Source organism: Thamnophis sirtalis, unplaced genomic scaffold, assembly GCF_051295495.1.
Source record: "Thamnophis sirtalis isolate CommonGarterSnake01/CBP01778 unplaced genomic scaffold, rThaSir2_p1.2 scaffold_2, whole genome shotgun sequence".
Lineage (NCBI taxonomy): Eukaryota > Metazoa > Chordata > Lepidosauria > Squamata > Natricidae > Thamnophis > Thamnophis sirtalis.
In genome coordinates this window covers 82,732,470-82,757,920 of record NW_028261382.1, presented here as the reverse complement: position 1 = coordinate 82,757,920, position 25,451 = coordinate 82,732,470, and the positions used below count along the sequence as shown (strand labels likewise).

Here is a 25,451-nt window from a genome sequence, read left to right as displayed (position 1 = left end):
TTCCATTGAGGACATCGGGGTATGTTGCAGGCATTGGGAAAAGGGGTTTGTCACAGATCTTTTCTCCTTTTCATCTTCCTTATCCATAGAACATAGAATCACAGCACGGTGGCCTAGAAGTGGAGCTCTTGCCTCGCAATCAGGAGGCTGTGAGTTCGATCTCAGGTAGCAGCAGTTATTTCTCTTTCTGAGCACAATGAGTAATTGTCTCCTGCGAACACTGCATAGGTGCCAGGAAGGGCATCTGGCCAGCAAATGCTCGGCTCCATTCAGTCGCCCCGACTCTGTCCCAATGCAAGGGATTACAGGGTCATTAAAAGAAAATAAAAATCCATAGAACATAGAATCATAGGGCTAAAGGGACCTCAGAAGTCTTCTAGTCCAACGCCCTGCTTAAGGCAGGAGACTTTATACCATCCCAGTCAAATAGTTGTCCGGTCTGTTGTTGAAAACCTCCAGGGATGGAGCACCCACAGCTCTGGGAGGCAATCTATTCCAATGAACACTTGTTCCCACTGTCAGAAAATTTCCCCTCCTTCTAGATTGGATTCTCTCTTCAACAGGCTACTCTTCATTGCTTCTTGTCCTTCCCTCTAGCGCTTTGGGAAACAAACCAGTCCCCTCAAGTAATAGCAATAGCAGTTAGACTTATATACCGCTTCATAGGGCTTTCAGCCCTCTCTAAGCGGTTTACAGAGTCAGCATATCGCCCCCACAGTCTGGGTCCTCATTTCACCCACCTCGGAAGGATGAAAGGCTGAGTCAACCTTGAGCCGGTGAGATTTGAACCGCTGAACTGCAGATAACAGTCAGCTGAAGTGGCCTGCAGTACTGCACTCTAACCACTGCGCCACCTCGGCTCTGGAAGACAGTTGTCATGTTTCCCCTTGTCCTTCTCTTTGATGGGCTAGGCTAAACGATTGGTCCACAAATGGGAGCGGATGGCAAGAAGGGGATAGACAATAGGAAGAAAGCAGAATTGCTTAATTCCTTCTTTGCCTCTGTTTCAGGATATGCCCTTCAATTTCTTTTAACATGGCCTGTTTCCTTGGACTAGCAGGTCCTGAGCTTTCCAAACCAGTGCAAATATAACATTTATGACCTGACTCCTTCCCTAATTGTTTTGCTAAACAAGGCTTGTAATCCATACACGCTTGTTGCCTAGGCAAGGATACACATAGAAGCAGCTGTACCATTCAAGGTACCAGGATCGGCTAGCCAGGAACCAAATTCATCATCTTCTACTAAAATAACCACCCCCATAACATTTTGAAGCATTCTGTAGACAAATGCAATCAAGGACTTGACAAATGTAACGTTTTGTTTTCTACAGGAAACCTTCAAGCTCCTCTAGGTTACGACAAATTCAGTTACTCCTGGCGTAGCAAGAAAGGGACAAAGTTCCACCAGTCCATCGGTAAACACTATTCATCAGGTTACGGCCAGGGAGACGTGCTTGGGTTTTTTGTCAGCCTTCCTGAAGACACAGAAACAGCTAAATCCCTGCCAGATACCTATAAAGACAAGGTGGGTCTTCTAATTAAGCCTCATTTTAAGGTTCCACCACAAAAGCGCGTAGGACAAAAGCGCGCTCGACAAAAGCGCGCTGTGACGTCATCACAGCGCGACGAAAAAGTTCGAAAAATGTAAAAATAAAGCGAAAACCTTTCCCTAAGCCCCCCAAACCTAACCCTAAACCTAACCCTAAACCTAACTCTTAACCTAACCCTAAACCTAACCCTAAACCTAACCGTTAAAGTAACGAAAAACCTAACGCTAACCCTTAACCTAACGCTAACGCTCTAAAGCTAACCCTAACCCTTAACCTAACCCTAACCCTAACCCTAAACCTAACCCTTACCTTTATGTGAATCGGCTTGGTTTAATTTAATTTTTATTAATTTTTATTTGAATTTTTCGATCTTTTTCGTCGCGCTGTGATGACGTCAAAGGCGCGATTTTGTCGATCGCGCTTTTGCCGTCCGCGCTTTTGACGGGTCACGCATTTTAATAGAGCTGGCAGGGCATTTCCATAGGATGCCATAAGAGCTCTTGGGTTTGTCACTGAAATTCTAGAATAAACTTGGAGACTAATGGGGCAGCATATCTTAGGATCATATGTGTTATTTATATTTAAAAAACTGGCATAGGTACTTTAAATATGTAAAACTTACTTTGTGCATACATAGACAGCCAAGTATTTGCTTGTTTCTTTAATTCATATCGCACCTTTATTATTTTTATAAATAATTGAAGGTGGTGAACATATCTAAACTCCTTCCTCCTAGTGTCCCCACAACAACTCTGTGAGGTGAGTTGGGCTGAGAGTGACCGGCCTAAAGTGACCCAGCTTGGTTTCATGGATAAGGCCGGTCTTGAACTCACAATCTCCCGTTTTCTAACCTGGTGTCTAGATCAAACTGGTTCTCAAGTAGATGGGTTTCTTCCTGCCTGGTGCAGGAATCAAAACTAAACCATCCCTAACAAATGCCTTCTTGAATACTGAGCTCTCCATTCACACTGCAACAGAAATAATTGAGGGTGTTCTATACTTTTATTAAGCTAGGAAGGAGCTTATCTGTCTTGATCAGAATAATGCATTGCAAGCAAATAACAAGCAGGAATGAAAACGGGCTGCTAATTTTCTTGTTTTATTGAAATAGATTTCTATCTTGACTTTTCAGGATGCAGATCTTTGCAATGTATCTTAAAGTTCAGTTCATATTTGCAGTCCTTGATATTTGATAGTTGCCCATGTGCTCACTACAATCCATGAATGTTTCTACTCTTGCTGAAGGTGGCGAGTTCTGTTGCATAATTGTTGAATTAATCACTTGAAGTCACATTTGTGTCAATAACCAGCAGTTGCATTTCTGTCTCATTGTTTTCCAAATGAATTTCTGGCTTTGATGTCTTCTCCCACATGTCCTCCTTAGGCTTTGATCAAGTTCAAAAGCTATTTGTACTTTGAAGAGAAGGACTTTGTGGATAAAGCTGAGAAAAGTTTAAAGCAAGCTCTGGGAAGCCAAGTAAGTTGGTCTTTAGAAGCAGACTGGGCTGCTGAAAAGAATTGCACGTCGTAGAATTGGAAGAGGCCTTTTACGTCTAATGCACTGCCTCAGTGCAGAAATTCAAAGCAACCCCACACCCCCACCAAAAATAAAAGAACAAAGGTGCTAGCTAGCCTCTGCTCTGGGTTATTCAGTGAGATCTGGTTTGGAGAAGGCAAATGCTAAAATGGGAGAGAGACCTGGACCTCTTCAGAAATGACTGAGTTGCAAATCTTGAGTTTCAGCTAGTGCAGAGGAATGTGGGAAGGACGATGATAATCAGGAGGGCTGCATATTCCTCTCTCTGCCTTAAATCACAGTATAAATTTATGATAGGCCTTGGTAACTAACTCTGAATCAGAATCAATTGTTTGTTGGAGTCGTCCTATAAGATTTTTGCTTTGTCTCTGCGCTCAGCACAATTGTGAAGAGTTTGTATATTTTCAGTCAGGTATCTTCTACAAGAAGAGTAGAAATTTGTGGTTTCTGTGGACGGCTGTCAAAAGCTCTTCCCCTCAGAAATACTATTTGAAAATATACTACTCAACACTTTGCTTGGGTATTTTATATGATATGTAATTCAGTTTTGGAAAGCTGGTGGGTTTTTTTTTCCTCCTAGCCCTCCCTCCCATTTCCCTCCCTTGTGCCTGTTATAAGACTTTAAACGATTCTCTGATTATTGTAAATGAACTTGGGGAGAACTGAGGCTCTTGAATAGTATCCCAACCGCAGAAAGAGCTTCGTCAGCTGCATTTCGAAGATCGCATAAAACTGTACATTGTCCATCTCTAATCTCAGCCAATTCTTAAGAACATTTTCTTAAGAATTCTGTAACACCAAAAATAGTTTTCTATTTTTATAAAATAGGAGAGTCAGATCTTTTGATGTATTTATCTCTTGGATGCTGTACAGAAGCCCTTTCTGCATTTTTAGGAGAACGGAGGGTGCAACCTGAAGGGTCTATGTGCCATGTGCTATTAAGCCACAAATGCAAAAAAGGGCACGTTGCAGGTCAGAGTGAAAATCTCCAAAGATTATAGTTGCACTCTGCTACTTGTGGTGACACATGTTTGTCTCTTTTAGATAATCTTCTATAAGAATGGTGCCAGTCAAGGAGTTGCATACAGAGATATTTTTGAAGGTGTTTATTTCCCTGCAGTATCTCTGTACAAAGGCTGCACGGTATGTAGAAGCTGAGGGGCTCAGTTCTTTCAGATCTGGTTGCTTTGGGGCTTGATACAATGTGGGAAGGCCTGACCCCTGAAAGCAGGCTCATCCAAGCACAAGGGATCAATGACACATCTGTTGATGAGAGATTGGGCCTGCCCCCACTCTCCCCAGTCACCTCTTCCGAGTAACAGCTCCACAGCATCCATCCTTATCTGCTTGCAAAAGGTTAGTGGACGGGAGGCTCATCTCCTCTGCCTTTAGAAAGTCCCGTGGCTGCTCATCATGGGACTGAAAATGCCACAATAGCTGATTTGAACTAAGCAGGGGAGTCAACGCTGAGTGCATTGGGAGAAATATTTGCCTAAGTCAGCCTTGTATTTATCAACATTGGTCTAGGAGCTGTCTGAGGCTAAGAGAGTTTACAATGGCATATAGACTAATGCAGAGGTCTCCAAGCCTCAGTCCGTGAACCGACACCGGACTGTGGCATGCTGGAAACTGGGCATGGTTCACGGACTGAGGCTTGGAGACCTCTGCATTAGTCTATATGCCATTGTAAACTCTCTTAGCCTCAGACAGCTCCTAGACCAATGTTGATAAATACAAGGCTGACTTAGGCAAATATTTCTCCTAATGCACTCAGCGTTGACTCCCCTGCTTAGTTCAAATCAGCTATTGTGGCATTTTCAGTCCCATGATGAGCAGCCACGGGACTTTCTAAAGGCAGAGGAGATGAGCCTCCCGTCCACTAACCTTTTGCAAGCAGATAAGGATGGATGCTGTGGAGCTGTTACTCGGAAGAGGTCTCCAAGCCTCAGTCCGTGAACCGACACCGGACTGTGGCATGCTGGAAACCGGGTCACACAAACAAGCCAAGCCACACCCGGTGGATGCAGGCAGCACGCGAAAGCACGTCCCCTCGGGTCTGCGGAAAAACCTGCCTCCACGAAATGAGTACTGATGCCCAAAAGATTGGGGGCCACTGGACCAGGGAGAGAAAAATAGATAACATTTTAACAACCTGGCTAGTAGGAAAGAGAGAGAGAAAGAGAGAGAGAAATAAATAAGTAAATAAATAAATATATTTTTGGCATGTGCAGAAATGCAGATTTCTGAAGGAAGGCTGTTATCTGGTTTCTCAGCAGAAGCCTTTTCACAGGTCGTCCTCGACTTACAACAGTTCATTTAGTGGCCGCTTGAAGTTACCACGCCACTGAAAAAAGTGACTTATGACCATTTTTCACACTTGTGACCATTGCACCATCCCCATGCTTATGTAACTGGTTCATATTTATGACAGTGGCAGGGTCCCGGGGGGGGGTCATGTGATCCCCTTTTTACGACCTTCTGATGAGCAAAGTCAATGGGGGAGATTCACTTAACAACCACGTTACTAAGTTAACAACTGCAGTGATTCACTTAACAAACGTGGCAATAAAAGTTGTAAAATGGAGCAAAACTCACTCAACAAAGTTCTCATTTAGCAACATAAATTTTAGACATAATTGTGGTTGTAAGTCGAGGACTCCCTGTACTAGTTAAGAAAAAAAGCTTATATTTTATAGGCTGATAACTGAAAAGGGGGTTTGCTGTGCCACAAACATAGAAATAGGAGTGTCTGACTTTTTTTATAGTAGTAGAAAAATTTGCAGCATAGTAACTTCTTTCCTGTAATTATTTACATAAAAACTCCTGTAAATCTATATGAGAAAGTAGGTCTCCCCCCTTTTTTAACTTAACACTTTTTAAAAGAAATTGCTTTATTTGGGATAAAATTGTCGAGCCGAGGTGGCGCAGTGGTTAAATGCAGCACTGCAGGCTACTTCAGCTGACTGCAGTTCTGCAGTTCGGCTGTTCAAATCTCACCGGCTCAGGGTTGACTCAGCCTTCCATCCTTCCGAGGTGGGTAAAATGAGGACCCGGATTGTTGTTGGGGGCAATATGCTGACTCTGTAAACCGCTTAGAGAGGGCTGAAAGCCCTATGAAGCGGTATATAAGTCTAACTGCTATTGCTAACTGCTATTGCTATTTTCCATTATAGTTCTCCAGATGTATCCTTTTTCCCCAATAATACCTGTTGAAATATTGCAGGAACAGGAGGCAGTACTGAGCAATGCAATAAATGAAAATAAACCAAACTAAATTTCCTCTTTCATAGGTTTCTATCAACTTCGGGCCTTACTTCAAATACCCACCAAGAGATATTAGTTATCGCCCGGTAAGTTGATGATCAGAATGATGTGTGCCTTTAAGTCGGGATCCAAGGCTTTTTGTGCAAGTAATCTGTAACATTTTCCATGTAAATGAAAAGCTCAGTTTCATTGCCAAATTAATTTTGTTTCTAGTAGGAATAACGCACGCGCATTATACAGATAAAGAAAGAAATAACTTTGCCAGTCTAGTTATGCACTGACCATGTGTAGCTCCTGAAGGTTGTATTCCGTTGGCTGTGCATTTATCCTGACAGCAAGATTTTCTTCTTTAAAAAAAATCTAAGAATTCACACCAATTGGTGGACTATTTGGCTATGGTCACATTCACAGTACACTGTTTTATCCTTTGACAAAAATATATGTGGATGCGGTTTGATTTCCAAGTTAAAGGAAATCTATTCCACAATCTGACTGTTTTTTTCCCAGAGCTGTAACTGAAGGTAGAAAGACATTCTTCCTCTTCAAGTACTCTGGGTTTCAGTGACTCCTAGCACTTTATATTTATCTATTCATTTGTTTAAAACATTTATTGGGCTGCCTATCTTGGGAGACACAGCTGCGGGTGGCTAACATCAGTAATGAAAACACAAGCATAAAATCATCCAACAAACAGACAAGAAAAAATCCAAGCACATTCATCCAGAGTTGCCTTATAAAGGACATGGCTGGCATAAAAAAATAATAAATTTATACAGGCCATCAAGCTCCAGCTTTGCTACCCCAATGCCTGGGGGAAAGGCCAACTGTCAATGGCTTTCTAGAAAGCTAAGGAGGCAGGATCCTGCCAGATCTCAAGGTGGGCACGAGTATTCCATAGGGCACGAGCCAGTATGCAAAAGGCTCGGCAACATATTACCGGTGTGTTATCACTACTGAGTGCAGAACTCTTTCAAAATGCCTTTGTCCCTCCACCAGGAAATGAGTAATAAAGGAGCTGTTGTGGTGCAGTGGTTAGAATGCAGTATTGCAGGCTAATTCTGCTGACTGCCAACAGTTCAGTTCTCTCTGACTGAAGATTGACTCAGCCTTCCATCCTTCCGAGGTCAGTCAAATGAGAACCCAGATTGTTGGGGGCAATATGTTGACTTAGAGAAGGCTGTAAAGCACTATGAAGTGGTATATAAGTCTAAGTGCTATTGCTGATAACAGGGTCTCTCATCCCTTCGAAATCATGTCAAGAATTGCACTGTTTGATTGACTAATATTCTGTTGCAGACTCTTATTATTCTGTTTTTCAAAGTATGTAGATACAGACTCAAGTCTTAGTGGCTTTTATGTGGACACTAAACCAAAGCAACTCGCTCTTTTCTCTCTCCCTTCTTGTAGGTCAGCGACATGGGCTGGGTCGCTGTAGTAGAGCACACGCTGGCAGATGTCCTGTATCACGTAGAAACAGAAGTTGACGGGAGACGCAGTCCACCTTGGGAACCTTAAAAGATGCGATGTATTTATTTTTTTATTTTTTACAAAATGAAAAAAATGATGGTGGTAGAGGCGGAAAAAGTAATAAATGTCTCTTTTTTTAAGTTTCTAGATTTGTGCAGCTCTTCAGTCTTCCTTTTCCATTTTTTTTTTAAATCTTCCTCCTACAAGCAGAGCAAGCAGTAAGCCAGAGAGTGGCCTCTTTGGGAAGATAGGAAAGAAAGAGATTCTATAGGTCTACTGCAAGATAAGCAGAAGTATTCTTCTTTCCAAAATGTCTCCTTAAAAATTGAGCTTTCTTTTTTTTTAAAAAAGGATAAAATTGACCTTTTTCCAGGTGAAGGTGTAGGGATATCACTGAGGTTGAGAACTGAAAGATGCAAACACTGCTGTTATCTTTCATTCCATCTCTGTCTTTGAAATGCATTAAGGGGAAAAAGTAGACAAGAATACTAAATAACAGAAGTTAAGGAATGATCAATTTAGCCTGTTTCCCATCAAGATAAAAGAAGGACTAGAGACGACATTATACCAGTGTTCTAATATTTGAGGGGCTGGCCCAGAGAAGAGGGAGTCATCTTATTTTCCAAAGCACCAAAGGCAAGATAAGAAATAATCGATGGAAACTAGTCAAGGAGACAAGCAACCTAGAGCCAAGGAGAAATTTCCTAACAATGAGAAGAATTTACCAGTGGAACAGAAGTTGCCTTCAGAAGCTGTAGGTGCTCCATCACTGGAGGCTTTTAAGAAGAGACTGGACAGTCACTTGTCTGGAATGGTATAGGGTTTCCTCCTTGAGCAAGAGGTTGAACTAGAAGACCTCCAAGGGTCCCTTCCAGCTCTTCCATACATATGTATGTAAGAAACAATGTCTTGATGGGACAAATCCTGATTTGTTTATTACTGCACGTTTTTTATCGCAGTACATTTGGTGAGTGCCAGTTTGTAATTTTTAGTTTCAATTTTAGTAAAGAAACAACCCCCTCCCCGCAAATAGATTTTTTAAAAAGAATAAAAGTATGGGATTGTTCATTCACCCATAGACAAAAGTAATTTGGGGGAAGGGGAAAATATTGCTAATTTAGTTAATAAATTGTGTGCAGTTTTGATTATTTTTCTTCGTAGGGTTTTTAAAGTTCTTTAATTGGGCTAATTTTTCAACCAAAGCAATTTCCTATACTTGAAACATGGAGCATATTTAAAAATATGTATTTTAGTTTTCCTACGATTTGCAGGAACAAACCTGGCTGCTAACAACAGGAGTTGAATTAATCTTTTAATTGACACTATTTATGGTTTGGAAATGACAATATTGCCCATTAAAAACCCATTGGGATAGATTGTGAACTGATTTTTTTTTCTAATTTCAAAAACAGCAGAGATAATTAATTGAACACACCAAAAATAGTAATATCAATTTGTTTCCCTACAGACAATCTAGAAAATTTGCAAAATACAATACTGTATGTTGCAGTTTTCAGAGCATGTGCTATCACTTATGGATTGAGTATGGAAATAAGTTTAAAGGGCAACAAGCTTTAAAGCCATTTTATGCCATAAAACATTTCATTGAGATTCAAGTTTAAATCACAAACAGTTATCTCACCAGCTATAAACACTAGTAAATGACCTTTAGGAATGACATTCAGATACTGTAGTACAGTGTTTTTCAACCTTTTTTGTGCAAAGGCACACTTTTTTCATGAAAAAAATCACGAGGCACACCACCATTAGAAAATGTTAAAGAAAAATAACTCTGTGCCTATATTGACTATATATAAAGTGTTTTTCCCACGGCACACCTTACACTATGTCACGGAACACTAGTGTGCCACGGCACAGTGGTTGAAAAACACTGCTGTAGTATACAAAAATGTTTGAATTAACTTATTTGAACCAAGGCGGGCCAATTTGTTTCTCATGGCATTTCAATACACAATTGGAGAAAACAGTTATAGTAACAAAACCAAATTTTATGAAAAAGGAATTGAATAAAAACAGAGGATATTGATCTTGAAGATCATATTGGAATGATGGCAGAAGAAGCATATGTTAAATGGGGAATTGGGGGGGTGGATGGATGGATGGAGAGATCGATACGGCAGGCAGGTATAATTTTATTAAACTTTTAAAATATAAAATACAAATGAAAATAATGAACAGAGAAATGGGTAAAGGGAAAAAGGAAAAAAAGATGTAGAGGAAAAGAAAAAAGTGATTTCCACCTTTTTTGATGGTTGTGTGTGTGTGTGTGTGTGCACGTGCGCGCGTGCATGCCACCATACACTTCAAGCAATTTCAACCAGACTTGGTACATAGATGACTTACCCTCAGCAGAAAAATATTGTAGTTGTAAGACACCCCTAAACCCCTCAGGGTGTGCGTTCTGTTAAGATACAGCCTGTTGTGCCTTAAAATGACTTCTATTGTACTGCCGTAAAATGGCTTCTACTGTGCAGCACAGTGGAGTTGCCATGGTAACAGCTTCACAGTACTCCACAAGGGGGCTCCCTCTGGTAAGGGGGAAAATCCAACATTAGAAAATATGTTTGGCCCAGACATTTCCCCCCCTATAAATAAATACCCGGGCAACACTGGGTTATTGGCTACTAAGTTATATAGTAGAATTATAATCACTACTTTTACATCTGTATAGTTAGTGAGTATTAGCTATTTCTGTAACAGTAACCTATTTGAATCATTGAAATCCAAAGTCAAAGTTTCATTTTCTTCTCTTTTGAACAGGAGGTCTAGAAGCAGTTTCCAAGTGAAAACAAAGCTAGATATATTCTTCTTAATTAAAATAGTTAACTTCGCTATCTCTGTCAGTTCTATCACTTTTTTCTATTTCCTTTGGTTTTTATAGTGAAATGTAATTAGATACAGAGCACGAGATGCTCCTTTGAACAAAGCTCACACAGCATACTTTATTTTATTCATTTTTCTTTTTATTCACACAGTGTAGATTCACAAAATTATAACCACAGAACTGCTAAAGCACTACTTTTAATTTGTAGCTACCCCTTTGCATTGCTCATATCATAGAAGTTACTTTTTCATCTACGTTAAAATGCATGCAGGTAGTCCTTGACTTAGAACAGTCCATTTAGTGACCATTTGAAGTTACAACGGCGCTGAAAAAAGGTGACTTATGACCATTTTCCATACTTACGATCGCTGCAGCATCCTCATGGTCACCCGATCAAAACTTGGATGCTTGACAACTGCTTCATATTTATGACAATTGCAGGGTCCTGGGTTATGTGATTCCCCTTTTGCGCCCTTCTCACAAGCGAAGCCAATGGGGAAACTAGATTCACTTAATACCCGTTACTAACTTAACAATTGCAACTGTGTGAACAACTGTGGCAAGAAAGGTCTTAAAATGGGGCAAAACCCCTGTAACAAATGTCTTGGTTAGAACAGAAATTATGGGGTCAATTGTTGTAGGACTACCTGTACTATGGTGTTAGTACACCAGATTCTCCATACATCTCAAGATAGGTTGGTTGGTTGAAGTCATGAAGACTATGAATCTGAAACACTTCACAAATCTTAATTAGAATAAATAATTAAATAAAATGCCTTTGCAAACAAGGGGGAAGGAAAATAAATAGTGACAGACTGGATTTTATAGATGAAAGTCTTCCTGGTTTGCTTTAACCTTGCGAGTGACTCCTGGGGGTTAAAGGCCAAATGAAGTGGCATTAGATCAGGGCTGTTCAAACTAGCCTCACAGGCAGGCCACCTCACCCCTGCTCTGCAAATGGGGGGAATGTTGCAAAACTTCACGTGACAGCAATGCCACAAGGCAAGTTTGATACCCGTGCATTAGATGCTTTTTAGCACTTAAAACACAGATTTTTGACATTTTGACTAGCATTCATCTTTTTCTTCCCTCCACCAAGCTGAGTAAAGACCAATCTCTGCTGTAGATATTTGTTGTGGGTTCAGATTTCCCACCCATGATAATTTAGTGGGGAGAAGGGCAACATATGGAGGGAATTAGAATAAAGTTACAATTTTGTCTGCTACAGATGCTGAATTAGACACTTGAATTGTTGGTAATAAACAATAGCACAATTATGGTTTTCTAGTAACACCCCAAAAAAACTTTTTTTGCTATTAAAATAGTGCAGAACAGACTTTGCCAGATTCGTTGCAAGCAGAGGCAAAGTTTCTGCAATATACAATAAGGACAGAATAAGCAGAATTACTTAGCAAGTAAACAGCTGTGTTGCAAATCCTTGAAACTGACCGCTTTTTATTGTGAACTTTTGGAGGGCATAATTGTTATGTGGCTTTTAAAACTTAAGCTACCATCAGCTCTCATGTTTAGTGATGTTATCATACAAGGACTATCTACCAGTTTTGGTTGATCTGGAGAAAAAACAAGTAACTTTTCACCCTTCCTTTTAGACTAAAGTTCAGACAGAATCGGGTAGCATGTTTGAAAAACCTAGGACAGAGTTGACATCAAGAGTTAGCAACAATGTCTATCTATCCCAGTATTTTTCAAACTGTATACTGGCTGACAGATTCTAGGAGTTGAAGTCCACATAGCTTGCCAAGTTTAAAAAATACTGATCTATCTTACTTGCCAAGGATGGGTGGATTGTCTTCATTGCTAATCTTTGGAGCTTCCCATTTTATCCATCTTCAAAGAAGAAAATAGGTACAGGTGGAAAACTATTAACTGATTGGTTTTTGGGGCCTTCAAAGGGCAGCAAACAAATCAGGCAGAAGATGGATGTGATGGCACAGGTCTACATTCCAACAATAATTAGGCATTGACCATAACTTGATATTCTGCATAGTCTCCGTTCCCATTTCACACTTAAATTGAATCCATGAAGGCTTAGTGTTCCATGAAAACATCAAAAGAATATTAATTGATCAGATCAACAAATGGAGTTAGGTTTAAACCTAGCTTTTAATAAAGACAATATTGCAGAGTTCAGTTAACTCCACTTACTGTAAGTGTATCATGGGAACTAGTGACCCTTGAATTATTCCTTAACATTTCCCAAGATTTAGGAGCCACATCATAGAAAGGAAAAAAAGAGGCAGGTGGGAGGGACTCCATTGGTAGTGTCATCCTGGCTTGGAAAAAGGAGGTTGTAAATGATGGGGAAGGACATGACAGCTATCTTTGTAACCCCTACGGGTGTGTGTGTATGTAAAAATAGCTGTTGTGATACAACCCCAGCTGATTATCTGCTGCCTAACTGGGATGAGTTGTGACTAAGAGAAGGTGATGGACAGCATCTTTTAATTAAGGTACGACTCTGGACATGACACTTATTTCTGTAAAAGTATTTTGGAGCACCTAACACCACTTATTGGCATAATTTTCCAAATACTTTTGCAAAGCTCCTTCTCATCTCTTGGGTCTTGTCAGTTGCTTTGAAATAAAGAGGTTAGAGATCAAACCTGGCACATTATCAAGAAGTAGCCAAGATAGGTTAACCAATTCCAAGCACACTGAATACTAATAAGACCAGGTATAGAGAGTCAGTGCAGTATTGTCCAGGTGAAACTATCTGTTCATCAAAGATGCTGGTTCTTTCCTCTCTTAGCCTTGAACTCTAGTTGTGTCCTACTGTCACCTAGGCTCAGGCTGCCTTCTCGATACAGTTTATCTTGCCTTTTGCATTTCAGAATTTAGACATTGGTAAGAAATAAGATGCAATGCATTGCCCATCAAGCAATTGTTAGCCTTTTGAGTCCCAACAAACTGCATGGTTGATGCCACCATTGATATCACTTAGTATCACCTTCAATGCCTGCTATACCTAAGCCAGATAACTTATTCTTCCAGAGTCCTGAACACAAGCTTTGTGCGCCTCTCTCTAAAGGGAGGCTCTTAAACATAAGGATGCAACATAAGGGAAAGAAGCCTGCCTCTTAACAGGAGAGATTGTAAGCATCAATACTCTGGGACGGAATCTTCAGTCAGTGATTCATGAGCGGCTGGAGTCAGAGCATCATCCAGGAAAAATGGCCAGGAGGGAACATTTCTTTTTAGCATCTGAGGGCTTGTGCAGATGTAGATTTGGTCAAACGATTCCGGAGGTGGTTAGCAAAATCCATTTGGGTTTGAGAAAGAACTTGGTTGATCAATGTCTTTGGAAGCCATCCCTGGAATTAAAAAAAAAAATAGTGGGGGATGTTAAACCAGGTTGCTATGCAGTTAGAAGTAGACTTTAAGTTCCATGTCAAGAAAAAGAAACTTAGTAGTTCAGCAGTTATTTTGGAGAACTACAATTTGGGGACTTTAATTTCGTAAATTTATTAAGCCTGCATTAAGGAGTTTTATGTTTCTGGTTTCAAATTTGCTACTGATACGTTTCAACTATGAAAACAGAAGGGGAGTGGGTTTCCAATTCTCCATGAACACATTTAACATGAAAGTGTTTTTGTAAAAGTAACATTCACCATAATTTAACCTAGTTTGCCATATATCTTTACCTTTAAATCAATGCTGAGAAGCCAGGTTAACTTGGTTTGTGAGGGATTTCCTAGAACTGGATGAAGAATCATGCATGTGGGACCATTTTCCGCTCTGTAGGAAAGAAAGAAAACAGTTAAGCAGAGGCCCAGGAACAACATGGAACAACTCAGCTAAAGTTAAGTTCTTTATATGTAGGTCTTTTTATGTAAGATACATAAGATATCTCTTTATGTAAGATTCAACAGACAGAACCTTACAGCCTAACAGATGTATCCTGGGAGAGTCTAGAGGGAATGGCTATCCTTTCTCTCTCTCTTTGATCCAGCTCTGGGCTGTGTTGCCTATTGTTTTGCCCCTCCCTCCTTCAATGAGCTTCCTTCCTGGGAAATTACCATGTTATTGTCCATCGCACCATCTCCCTCTACATTGACACCACCCCTCACATCAACATGTCATAGCTTATTTCAACCCATTGGCTAAGAGAAGATGTCAGATATCTCACTAGTAAGTACCATATATTGAGTCTTAGGCAGTGGTGGGATTCAGCCAGTTCACACATATTCGGGAGAACCGGTTGTTAAATTTTTAAGCATTTCAGAGAACCGGTTGTTGGAAAAAATCTCCCTTTGTTTCTTTCCACTTTACAGGGCTAATCCTGAAAGGAAGGCAGGAAGGAAACATTCTGGTTTCATTTCTAGCCTAATCTTTATTTCCCTGCTTACAGAAACTGCCTCTCCCGTTAACCCTTATTACATTGTAACTGCTAAGGCAAAGCCCCCATTGACGTGAGTGACGTTGAGTTGGCCACGGCCACTCAGTCACATGACCACTGAGCCACTCCCACCCAGCTGTTCTTAGGGTAGAGAAGCGGTTGTTAAATTATTTGAATCCCACCACTGGTCTTAGGATAGCGTTTCTCACCTTGGTGCTCTACACATGTGTTGGATTATAACTAATTTTCCAGGATTGCTGAGGAGAGTTTTGCTACAACTTAGCTGGAAGGACCTAGATTTGGGCATCTGTTCCGTAATTGAACTATGTAATTTAAGTAAAGGGAAGAGATACCTGATAACTCCTTTTTGTTCTGGCATGGGGGCATAGGTGGTTGACATGCCAGCTAAGAGGCATGTAGAGCCACGCCGTTTGGAACACCGGACGCTGACAAAGTCTCGTGGGCCAATTACGTTGCCAGGAGTTGCTGCTGAGGTTTCATGAGTGATCACGGTATCTTTGCCAATCTTCTGGAGAATCTAGGAAAAGATTACCATAAATAATAATCTATCCCAGGTTGTTGGGAAGGACTGAATCGGGTGGGTTCCTGCCAGTTCTAACCTCTATAGAAGAGGTTCCACAAATCTACCGTGCCGTTTAGAACTGGTTCCAGGTCCCTCCCCCGGCCCGTCTGCACATCATCAAGATGAAGAGCGAGAGGAGGAATTCTGGGAGTTGAAGTCCACAAGTCTGAAAGCTGTCAAGTCTGAACATCTCTGGGTTTTTTTTTCTAAAGGGTTAGGGGTGCAAGGGTCTTGTAACTTGACAGCTTTAAGACTTGCGTGCTTCAAATGCCAGAGTTTCTGAGCCAACATTTTGGTTGCTAAGCAAGAGCGTTGTTAAGTGAGTTTCACCACATTTTACAAGTTTACATGCCCACCCAGTCACATGGCTGGCAAGCCACTCCCACCCGATCACATGGCATTTTACATGCCCACCCAGTCACATGGCTGGCAAGCCACTCCCACCCGATCACATGGCTGGCAAGCCACTCCCACAAAGCAGGCCACACCTACAGAAGAGGTTCTAAAAAAATTTGAAACCCACCACTGGACTGAATAGATTGGATAAAAATGCTGAATCCAATCTGAACATGTGGCTGATTGTGCAACAGATCATTAAAAAGACAAAGCAATTTTTTTATGGAGAAAGAAAGTTGGAGCATTTCAAAACGGTAGAATGAATTCAACTTTGGATCACATGTTAAAGAGTCAACACTATGAAAGATGCAATAAATGTATTCCCTCACCTGTAGGGAAGGAGACACTAGAAGTGAGTGTCTGGTCTACATTTGGGAGTTGTTAGCTTGTAATTGCCCCAACACTAACTCAGAAGCTGGGGCATCTCTGACTATACACAGCCAATATATTGGATGAACCTTCCCCCAAAATAGTGAGAAGCAGAACATATTGAAAGAGTGAGCAGCTGGTGGAGAAACTAATGCTCAGCTCAACCCTTAGCCCTCCAAATTTTATTTTTTGCACTTTCACTTGCTCAGTTTATTGTACATCAGGGTTTTGTACTTGAGATTCTCCAAATGTTGCTGAACTATAGACTCCTGCAATCCAAGCCACTAAAGAATGAAGGATGCCTAGAATTATGATTCAACATCTGGGGAACAAATTCCATTGAATATTCTCCACCAATTTAACTTTAGGTATCACTTTATTACTATTCTTACTGAACAATAGTTTTGCTTCTAAAAGTTTTGAAAGGCCAACTAGCAAAGCAGGTGTAACCTTGCATTTTTTTTTCATTTCCAAAAAGGGCCTCTACCTGCAAGAGGCTTACCTTGATCTCTTTAATATTTGGATTCCAGTCTCCCATCTGCTCCATCTTTACCACCAGCTCATCATAGACACAATCCAGGGGTTGATCAACCACTACCTCAAGCTGGAAAACCTTACCCACATCAGGCAACACTTTGCTCAAGACTTTGTCACCATTACCCTGTAGAAATAAACAAGAGACATTGATTTAACTGGTAGATATTAATGGGATACATAGGGATTTCGAGACAGCCCCAGCTGCACAACTGTCATGTATTGTACACAGGACTATCCTTGAAGCTCCAGGTTCCTCTGCCTGAGCTTAGAGACCTGATTAAATTCTACTTAAATGAGTGGATTTCTGCTGTGGCTTATAGTGTTACTGTTAGCTCCTCTCCATTAGTTAATTAGGAAAGAAAGACCATGAGACTCCATGCGTAGAAATCAAATGTACTTTTACTAATTAAAAATGGTTAAAGGCAATGCATAGCGAAGTCTGATTAATTAGGCGCGAAAGCAGTTGATATATAGAATAGCCCATTCCCCACCCCTTGGCATCACAGTCCCAGCCCAATCATAAGTCTTCCAAATGTCAGGTGCAAGATAACTTCAAAAGGCATCATGAAGATGGAATGTCAGTGCCGTTAGACCTGGCGGGAAACACCCACGCATGCGCAGTCCGATCAGTCGGTGAACTCCAGAACCTTCCACCAGCACAATGAGTAACCCCTCCCAAATATCATGCCCTCCCTCCCCGTTTCATGGCAGCTGAAGCGATAGCAAAGCAGAAGCTGACAGCTACAACCAACCATTTCTTACTGCTTTTTAACCATTTCTACTCCACAGCAGCCTGAATTTTGTCACTGTCATTATAATAGATATAGACCAGTGGTTCCCAAACTTGTAAGACTTGTGGAATTCAACTCCTAGAATTCTCCAGCCAGCAGAGCTGGCTGGAGAATTCTAGGAGTTGAATTCCACAAGTCTTAAAGTTGCCAAGTTTGGGAACCACTGATATAGACTCCTCTTGGAAAACTGTTAAGCGTACCATCACTGCCTCTGTTTTCCAGCCGCTTTTTTCTCCAAGAATATTCAGAGACTTCTGGATAGCCTCCTCTCCTTGCTTGATGTAGGACATCTCCATATCACTGAAAGGGTTCTCTTCCAGCCTCGAACCTGCACAGTTGAATTAGATTTAAGAAATAGAAATCAAACAACCCCCAATATTCTGTCATTACCACCAGCACACTCAAACAGGGAGGTTCTTTCTGGGAAGAAAAGGAGAATCCCATCCTACTTGCCTAGAAGAGAACTCCTTCTGTGTACGTTGTTGATCCATTGGGTAGGGCCAGGCCTGGAAAATGCAACTTTCTTCAGTTCCTGTACAATGGCTACAGCTGCTTGTCTCTTCAAACCTAAGAGGAAGAAGTCCCAACATTATCGAGGAGGAAAGAAAAGGAATTCTGCACTGGTTGTATCTTCACTCTCTTCTAGAACACCATTTGTCAGCTGTGACCAGGGGGGCATTTGCCCAGGTTCGCCTGGTGCACCAGTTGCGCCCCTACCTGAATCGGGAGGCTCTCACAACAGTCACTCGTGCCCTTGTGACCTCTAGGCTGGAGTACTGCAATGTGCTCTACATGGGGCTGCCCTTGAGGAGTATTCGGCGACTTCAGCTAGTCCAGAATGCGGCCGCGCGAGCGATTGTGGGTGCACCAAGCTTCACCCACGTAACACCTATCCTCCGCGAGCTGCACTGGCTACCTGTCGATCTCCGGATACGCTTCAAGGTGCTACTTGCCACCCATAAAGCCCTCCATGGTAGTGGATCTGGGTACTTGAGAGACCGCCTACTGCCAATCACCTCCATTCGACCAATTAGATCTCACCGATTAGGCCTCCTCCGAGTTCCATCCGCCGGTCAATGTCAACTGGCGACCACGCGGAGGAGAGCCTTCTCGGTGGCAGCTCCGACCCTATGGAACGATCTCCCCATGGAGATCCGTACCCTCACCACCCTCCAGACCTTCCGCACAGCCCTTAAAAACTGGCTTTCCTGTCAGGCCTGGGGCTAAAGATTGCAACCCGCCCGAATGGTATGAATGTTGTGTTTTAATGATGTTTGTTCTATATGTTAAAAGTTTGTGTCCCCCCCCTTTTTTTTAAGTTGTAAGCCGCCCTGAGTCCCCCCAGGGAAAAGGGCGGCATATAAATAAACTTAAATACCCACACACACAAAAAAAATACACAAAAGAACAATGTCTTGGTGTCCTGTAAATATGTTGAGACTACAATACCTACATCCCCAGCCTACCATCAGTTTCTTCCTGCTTCAAAGAACATCTGCACTTTAATCGTTCCCACATTTATTTGGATAAAAGTTCATCAACAATTTGATATTATACTCCCTATTTAATTTTTAAATAATTCAGTGTAAGGAGACGTCCATACAGTTTTTCTGTCTTCTGTGTTTGCACAATTGTCTTAAATTGATTATTAAATTAATCTTTAGCCTGGTGGGATTGTTGTTCAATACACAACTAAACAAGCTAAATTCCAAAATTAGGCCCTAACAGACCATCCCTCACCCCTGATTTTGATTATATATACAGTATATATATATACTTGAGTTACTGAAAAAGGTATGGCAGAACATGATTCAGATAAAACAATCTCTTTGCTTACATTTACCAAATCTGAGTCTGGTCAGTGCCCAGATGGGAGTCTGCTTGCAAACCCCATTTTTGCTGTCTTGAGATCCAGGATGAATGAAAAGTAGAATATAAACATTCCGGATGAATATATCAACTAACACAATTCGACTAATATAATTGCCTTAAGTACAGTATTTATCACTCCTGCTTTTGAGTCATTCTTTGGCTCCTGATAGTTCTTACTTGCCATATTTGTCCAATTGTAGGGAAAGAAGGAAGACATTTTTCTAAAATGCAAATCAATGGTAATTGCAAAGGAGAGAGAGTTGGTTTATCACTGTCCTCAATGGTCGTACAATATTTTCCCTTCCAAGCTGCTGATAACCTCAGAAGGAGATACTACCTCTGACACTACAATCAATATAAGAACTGGTACCCATCAACACATGACTTTGGAAAAGCCTTAAGATGCTAACCACTAAATCTGCTGATAGTGAAAGCAGAGCTGGTCTAATAGGGGTTATTGTAAGGGTGGAGGAAGAAGAAAGAGAAATAAACTGTCAATGCATAAATCTTAGGCTATCAATAGGCAGGAAGAATTTGCCCTCAACAACATTCATGCAAGGCAGATTCCCTATCACCTTCATTCTCTCTTATTCTCTCTCCTTGCACTCCAGTTCTCCTCCAACTGGATCCTAACAAACTCCCAAACTAATTTGAAAAAAGAAATAGCATGCATGCTTCTGCCTTCATTGTACCTATGCTGCTTGATAAAACAATGTAACACAAAGTTAATCCCAAAATTTAACAGATTAGCATTTCAATTCCGTCAGGAAATCTTTGCTGGCTGCAATAACGGGGGGAAAATCTATCCTGCCGATCTGGAAGAAAATTAACCTTCCATCAATCTTCCACCTTCAGATTTTATCTGTTAACTGCTCGTAAACACCCATAGATTTGGCTTGATCCGTATTGATTTCCAAAGGGGAAAAAAAAAAAGAACGTAGGTGCTTCATTATGGCTGAGGAAGAAAGCATTACTTTTGGTTGCAGAAAGGATCAGGGTCAATCTTCTCAGCCTAACCCGTCTTTCAAAGAGCTAAACATGAACAGCCATTCTGAACCATTCAAAAGATTTGTCCTGAATTCGGCTACTCTGACTCAACCAACCCTGAAATATTGTCTCCAGTTTTCTCTTGCTGTTCGAGAGTTACGTTATTCATCTTTACCTGTCATGTTGGGCAAGTGTCTGTAGGAAATTCCGGCACAAAGCTTGAATGTTGCTGGCAGCATCGCAAGAGTCTTTTTCAAAGGATTCCCGACTTGCGTTGATACACCTCTTTTGCCTTTGAGCTGCAGGAGCTATAGTTGTCACTGGAGGCTCTGCTGGTCTCTGCCTTTAAATACAGCTGATGAAGGATGCTGTTTTGTCAGCTGGGAGATAAGGAAAGACATCACTTACAGCAAGCTGGCTGACACCAAGGCCAATCTCGTCTCTCTGGAGTTGGGGGGGGGGGTGAGGGAGGAGATTGGGACAAGTGGGAAACATTGAAATTGCAAGGGAAGCTCCACCCAAGGGCAGGCTGCACAATCCCCAAAGGGTTTCAGCCAGTTTATCTCTTCTTGAGCTTGCCAGATGTTCTCCGGGCAGAGTCACTGTGCTTTGGAATCAGTCCTACTAACCAAAGCTTTTCTCTCTTTCTTTATCAGCAAAAATCCACTTTGGATGCTTCTATTAAGGCATAACTGGTTGAGAAAGGGAGTACAGTAATTGGTAACTAATTCAGGACCAGAATAAACAGAGGCAATGAATTGAATCCCTGAGCTAAATGCAGTTCACCATCTAGAGGTCTGAGTCCAGTTATAGTTCAGATTTGGTAAATTGCAAGTTTCTATCCATAGGAATAATACGATTCTGTTATTCCATGCATCAATATGCTTCCATGGTTTAAAAACAGTGTACCCCAAGTTTATAAAGTGACCCAGGAAAAATAAAGCATAGTCAGAAAAACAAGTATGACCGTGATGGGGGAAAAAAAATGTAATAATGATGCAGAGACACATCAAAGAGTTGGCTGGACCTTGTAGATCGTTACGTTCCATTCCTTGCTTGGTGCAAGATTTGCAGAAAAAAAAATTAAAAGGAACCAAACACGGATCATTAATGATTAAAAATCAGGAATGAAAACTCTGAGAACACGCTGATATTGAACAGCAATTATTCCTAAGTATTTAGAGGCCTTTGTCTGAGAGCAATGTATAAACGTCTCAAATCCTTATCATTATTTACAAAACAGAAACGCAACCAGAATACAATCCTGATGCAACAGAGAGTGATTCCCTCAAACATTAGGAATGTTTTTAATTAGTTTCCCTTAGTCACTAGATGTGGCTTTCAGGAGAAAGTCAGTGTCGTCCAAAACCCTTTCCGTGATGTAATTTGAAAAGGCAGCCTTCTTAAAAAATAAATAATATAACACCCTTAGTGGGACAAAACTTTTTCTTGTGTTTACAATGCACTTCCTGATTTACTCTGTGTCATCTGCTATAAAGATCATATGCTCATTTAATAAGAGAAACAGGAACGATTAAGCCAAGATCCTTCACTTTTCTATGACTGTTCTATGAGTTACTCTGCCACAGAAGGGGACAGTTCCTGTTAGGCCTTAGAAGATATAAAATGCTAAGGAGACTCAGACCTGGTTACAGTCTCAGACCAAAAGAAAACGAAAAAAGATATTGCAGAAGAAGTCAGTTACGGAAATTGCACCCAGTTTTATGACATCATCAGGAATTGAACTCAATTTAAGGGAGCCTTTATTTTATTCTATTTAAAATCATCAAATAAACTTGTGGTTTCATCAACTTTCAGTCTTAGGAAGAAGACAAAAACATTTCTGCAAATGGAGATTCTCAGTCATCCAAGTCATGGTTGTCCCAAAGGTACTTTTTTCGAAAGGCAAATGGACTTTGGTTTTCCTTGAAGACATTTTGCTTCTCATCCAAGAACAAATCATCTTGAAGGAAAAAAATAATTCCAATTGCCTTTCAGAAAAGCACCTTTGAGACATTTCTGCAAATGTTGTCAAGAAAACTGCATGAAGGTTGTCCATGTCAAGACTGAGTCAAATCTTCAAGGAGTCAAGATGGACTCAAAGGCACAAATATTTTCTGTAATCCTGTAATCTTCAGATTCAAAAGAATATTGTATGAAATTTTGTTTGTCAGTGGAGATTGGGATGTCAGTCATTGTTCCTTTAGCAATTTAAGTTGTGATTTGATTCACTTTTTATCCTTGCAACAGCCAGGACTCCAAGTAATCCTCAATTTACAACCACAATCAGTCCAAACTTTCTGTTGCTAAGCAAGACAGTTGTTAAGTGAGTTTTGCCCATTTACAACCTTTCTAGGACACAGTTGTTAAGTGAATCACTGCAGTTGTTAAGTCAGGAACACAGTTGTTAAATAAATCTGACTTCTCCATTGATTTCTTTGGCAGAAGATCATAAAAAGTGATCGCATGACACCCGGACACTGCAACCATCACAGATACTGAGTCAGTTGCTAAGCGACTGAATTTTGATCACATGACCATGGAGGTACTGCAGTAGTCGTAAGTGTGCAAAAGGATCATACATCAAATAGTCAATGAACTGTTGTAAGTCAAGGGCCACCTGTATTGTTTTGAAGTCAACTTCCACATCAGCTTCAGAGTGGAATTGAAATGTGAACCCCGGTCCACAAAGCCAGCCTTTAATATTATAACCATCATCCCAACTGGCAGTTGAGCTGATTCTTTAAAAATACATACAAAGGTTTTCTTAATATAGAATACAATGTAGAGCAATCTTGAAGCCAAGATTGCCAAACAGGCTGTTATACTTTGGTCACGTTATATGAGAACTGACTCGCTTGAAAAGACAATCATTCTAAGAGTGATCAACAGAAAATGGAGAAGAGACCACCCTAGTATCCACTGGCTGGACACTAGAAAGGATGAAACCAGCATAACCATGGCAGACTTGAAGGAGGCGGTGCAAGACGGAGGGACATGGAGAGAGCTGATCCATATTAAGGGTCAAACATGACTGAATAGGTGACAAAGATAACTTAGAGCAGTGGTTAAGAGGTTGGATTGAGACCAGGAAGTCAAATTCAGGAGTCTCTTGACCACGACTTCATGGTACCAGTCACTAGCTTCATCTGAACTACTTCATAGAGATTGTTCTTGGGAAGATAAATGAGAGAAACTCCAGTGAGACCATCTTGAGTTTTCAAGAGAAAAGGCAGCACATTTATGTGATAAAAAATACTGACAAAGTTTTTTTTTTAATAACACGATGGCTATGAGTCTTTCATGAGGCCTTTGAGGGAAGTGCTCTGACCATATCACCACTCAAGTGCCTGAGACAAATGAATTGCAAGCAGACATGGAAAAAAAGTCTCTCGGGGCAGGTTTATTGCAAACTTTCTCTGGCTGGTATGTCCAGTTCTGCAATGGCTTTGTTTTAGTTCCCTCTTAAACCTCTGTATGCAAAGAAGATAGTGTGGTAAATGTGTCATGCACATTGTGTCCCTTTATTATACTGTTCCTGATTTTGTTTAGATAAATATGAAACTGGGGCAATTGTGCAATCTGTACTTTTATAATGTTTGTCTTTAGTTGCATTGTATTCCTTCTCTAACACGCTGGATCTTCAGGGGTGGCTATGCTAGTAAGCCATAATGGCTTTCAATGAAAATGGAGAGAAATGCAGGGCAACTAAGCCAGGAGGTGTTGACTTCAAACCTTAGGGAGTAGACTACTTCTGCCAAAATTATATTAAACATTTAAAAATGGTCCTTCAAAACAATGTATGTTTGAGTTCAATATGGATTTTCTTTGTGAAGAATGTAAAAGCCACTGCCTTAAGTCTTTCCCCGCTACGACGTACATATCGACTCCCAAACCACAAAGCTGTTAACATGCTTTAGCCTAGCTTGTTTAAATAACTCGGTCTGTATTGTTAGCTATGATTCAGACTATCCTACAAATTCCAGAATATTTCATTAGTATGATGAGTGCAGGAAGACACAGTCCTTGGAAGGAAGGGAAGGTCCTCCAACATGGATGCAAATCTCAAATATTAGGTAATGGGATAGAATCCCTATCCCAGCTCTGAACAGATTCATTTTCTGAAAATAACAACCTGTGCTGCTTTGTGCCAGCAAGTCCACAGTGGTAACCATCCATTCCATAATGTCACGATATTGGTGGGACTGAAGAGAGAATCACATTTTCCAAAAGTGCAGATATCTGATAAAATAGGATTTCCCAGCAAGGGAGAGCCTGTCTGGATCCGCCTTAAGCTTCACTTTATTTAAGCGAAAATAAAATTAATAAGACATTATGAAATCGAGAGTGATGTTTAATTATGAAAAATATTACATCTGAGAGGCACGGTGTTTCAAATGAAGATGATGTGACTTGTCCTGCAGAACACCTGACCTTGTCTAGGCAGGTGATAACTTCCATGAAAAATGTTAGATGGTCCAACAAAGTGGTGGGAGGCAAAGGAAGGATGCAGGTGTTAAAGAAATCAATTTTAGAGGAAAGACTTCCTAAATGAAAGAAGGACATCAGCCATCTCCTAAAACTCTCCCTCTCTTCTATCTGTGAAACCAGCTGCATTATCTTTCCCAAGAGGGGAGGGGAGATGCCATGCAGAAGATGATAACAGTCAAGGATAAGCTGACATTTCCTAGTGAGTTACAGCTGTAGGGATGCTATTTCCCAAAAGCCAGTCGATCGGCAGTTACTTCCTTTGACGTCAGCTTGCGTGCTCACTTGCTGGGATGCTGACCTTCCAGGTTAGTGTCGCAAGAAGGCAAGAAAATGGGGCTGTCTGTCGAAGGCTGACAGCTTTGCCATTTCTACTAGGCAGAGCTGTGCCCAGCAGCAAAGCCAT

General features: G+C 41.0%; 2 protein-coding genes across 3 annotated transcripts in view; one reads left to right on the top strand and one right to left on the bottom strand.

Moving 5' to 3' along the window:
* Nucleotides 1-16,986, top strand: part of ASH2L (ASH2 like, histone lysine methyltransferase complex subunit) — a 32,018-nt gene extending 15,032 nt beyond the window's left edge. The window contains exons 13-19 of one of the 2 annotated variants that reach the window (XR_015695562.1): nucleotides 1,334-1,527; nucleotides 2,937-3,029; nucleotides 4,134-4,232; nucleotides 6,380-6,439; nucleotides 7,761-7,878; nucleotides 14,349-14,485; nucleotides 16,849-16,986. Coding sequence is in view for 1 of the 2 variants with exons in the window: in XM_087706225.1 (XP_087562351.1) it covers nucleotides 1,334-1,527; nucleotides 2,937-3,029; nucleotides 4,134-4,232; nucleotides 6,380-6,439; nucleotides 7,761-7,868 (554 nt within the window). In the remaining variant the exon portion in view is untranslated. Of the gene's footprint in view, nucleotides 1-1,333; nucleotides 1,528-2,936; nucleotides 3,030-4,133; nucleotides 4,233-6,379; nucleotides 6,440-7,760; nucleotides 7,968-14,348; nucleotides 14,486-16,848 lie in introns of those variants that run through there. The other variant, XM_087706225.1, reaches the window with a different exon arrangement.
* STAR (steroidogenic acute regulatory protein) overlaps nucleotides 10,804-25,451 on the bottom strand; it is a 31,006-nt gene continuing 16,358 nt past the window's right edge. Inside the window, exons 2-8 of the mRNA XM_087706227.1 lie at nucleotides 20,733-20,937; nucleotides 18,152-18,265; nucleotides 17,899-18,026; nucleotides 16,873-17,031; nucleotides 15,376-15,560; nucleotides 14,328-14,421; nucleotides 10,804-13,997 (exon numbers count right to left, since the gene is read on the bottom strand). Coding sequence (XP_087562353.1) covers nucleotides 13,881-13,997; nucleotides 14,328-14,421; nucleotides 15,376-15,560; nucleotides 16,873-17,031; nucleotides 17,899-18,026; nucleotides 18,152-18,265; nucleotides 20,733-20,796 — 861 coding nt within the window. The 5' untranslated portion in view covers nucleotides 20,797-20,937 and the 3' untranslated portion in view covers nucleotides 10,804-13,880. The remainder of the gene's footprint in view (nucleotides 13,998-14,327; nucleotides 14,422-15,375; nucleotides 15,561-16,872; nucleotides 17,032-17,898; nucleotides 18,027-18,151; nucleotides 18,266-20,732; nucleotides 20,938-25,451) is intronic.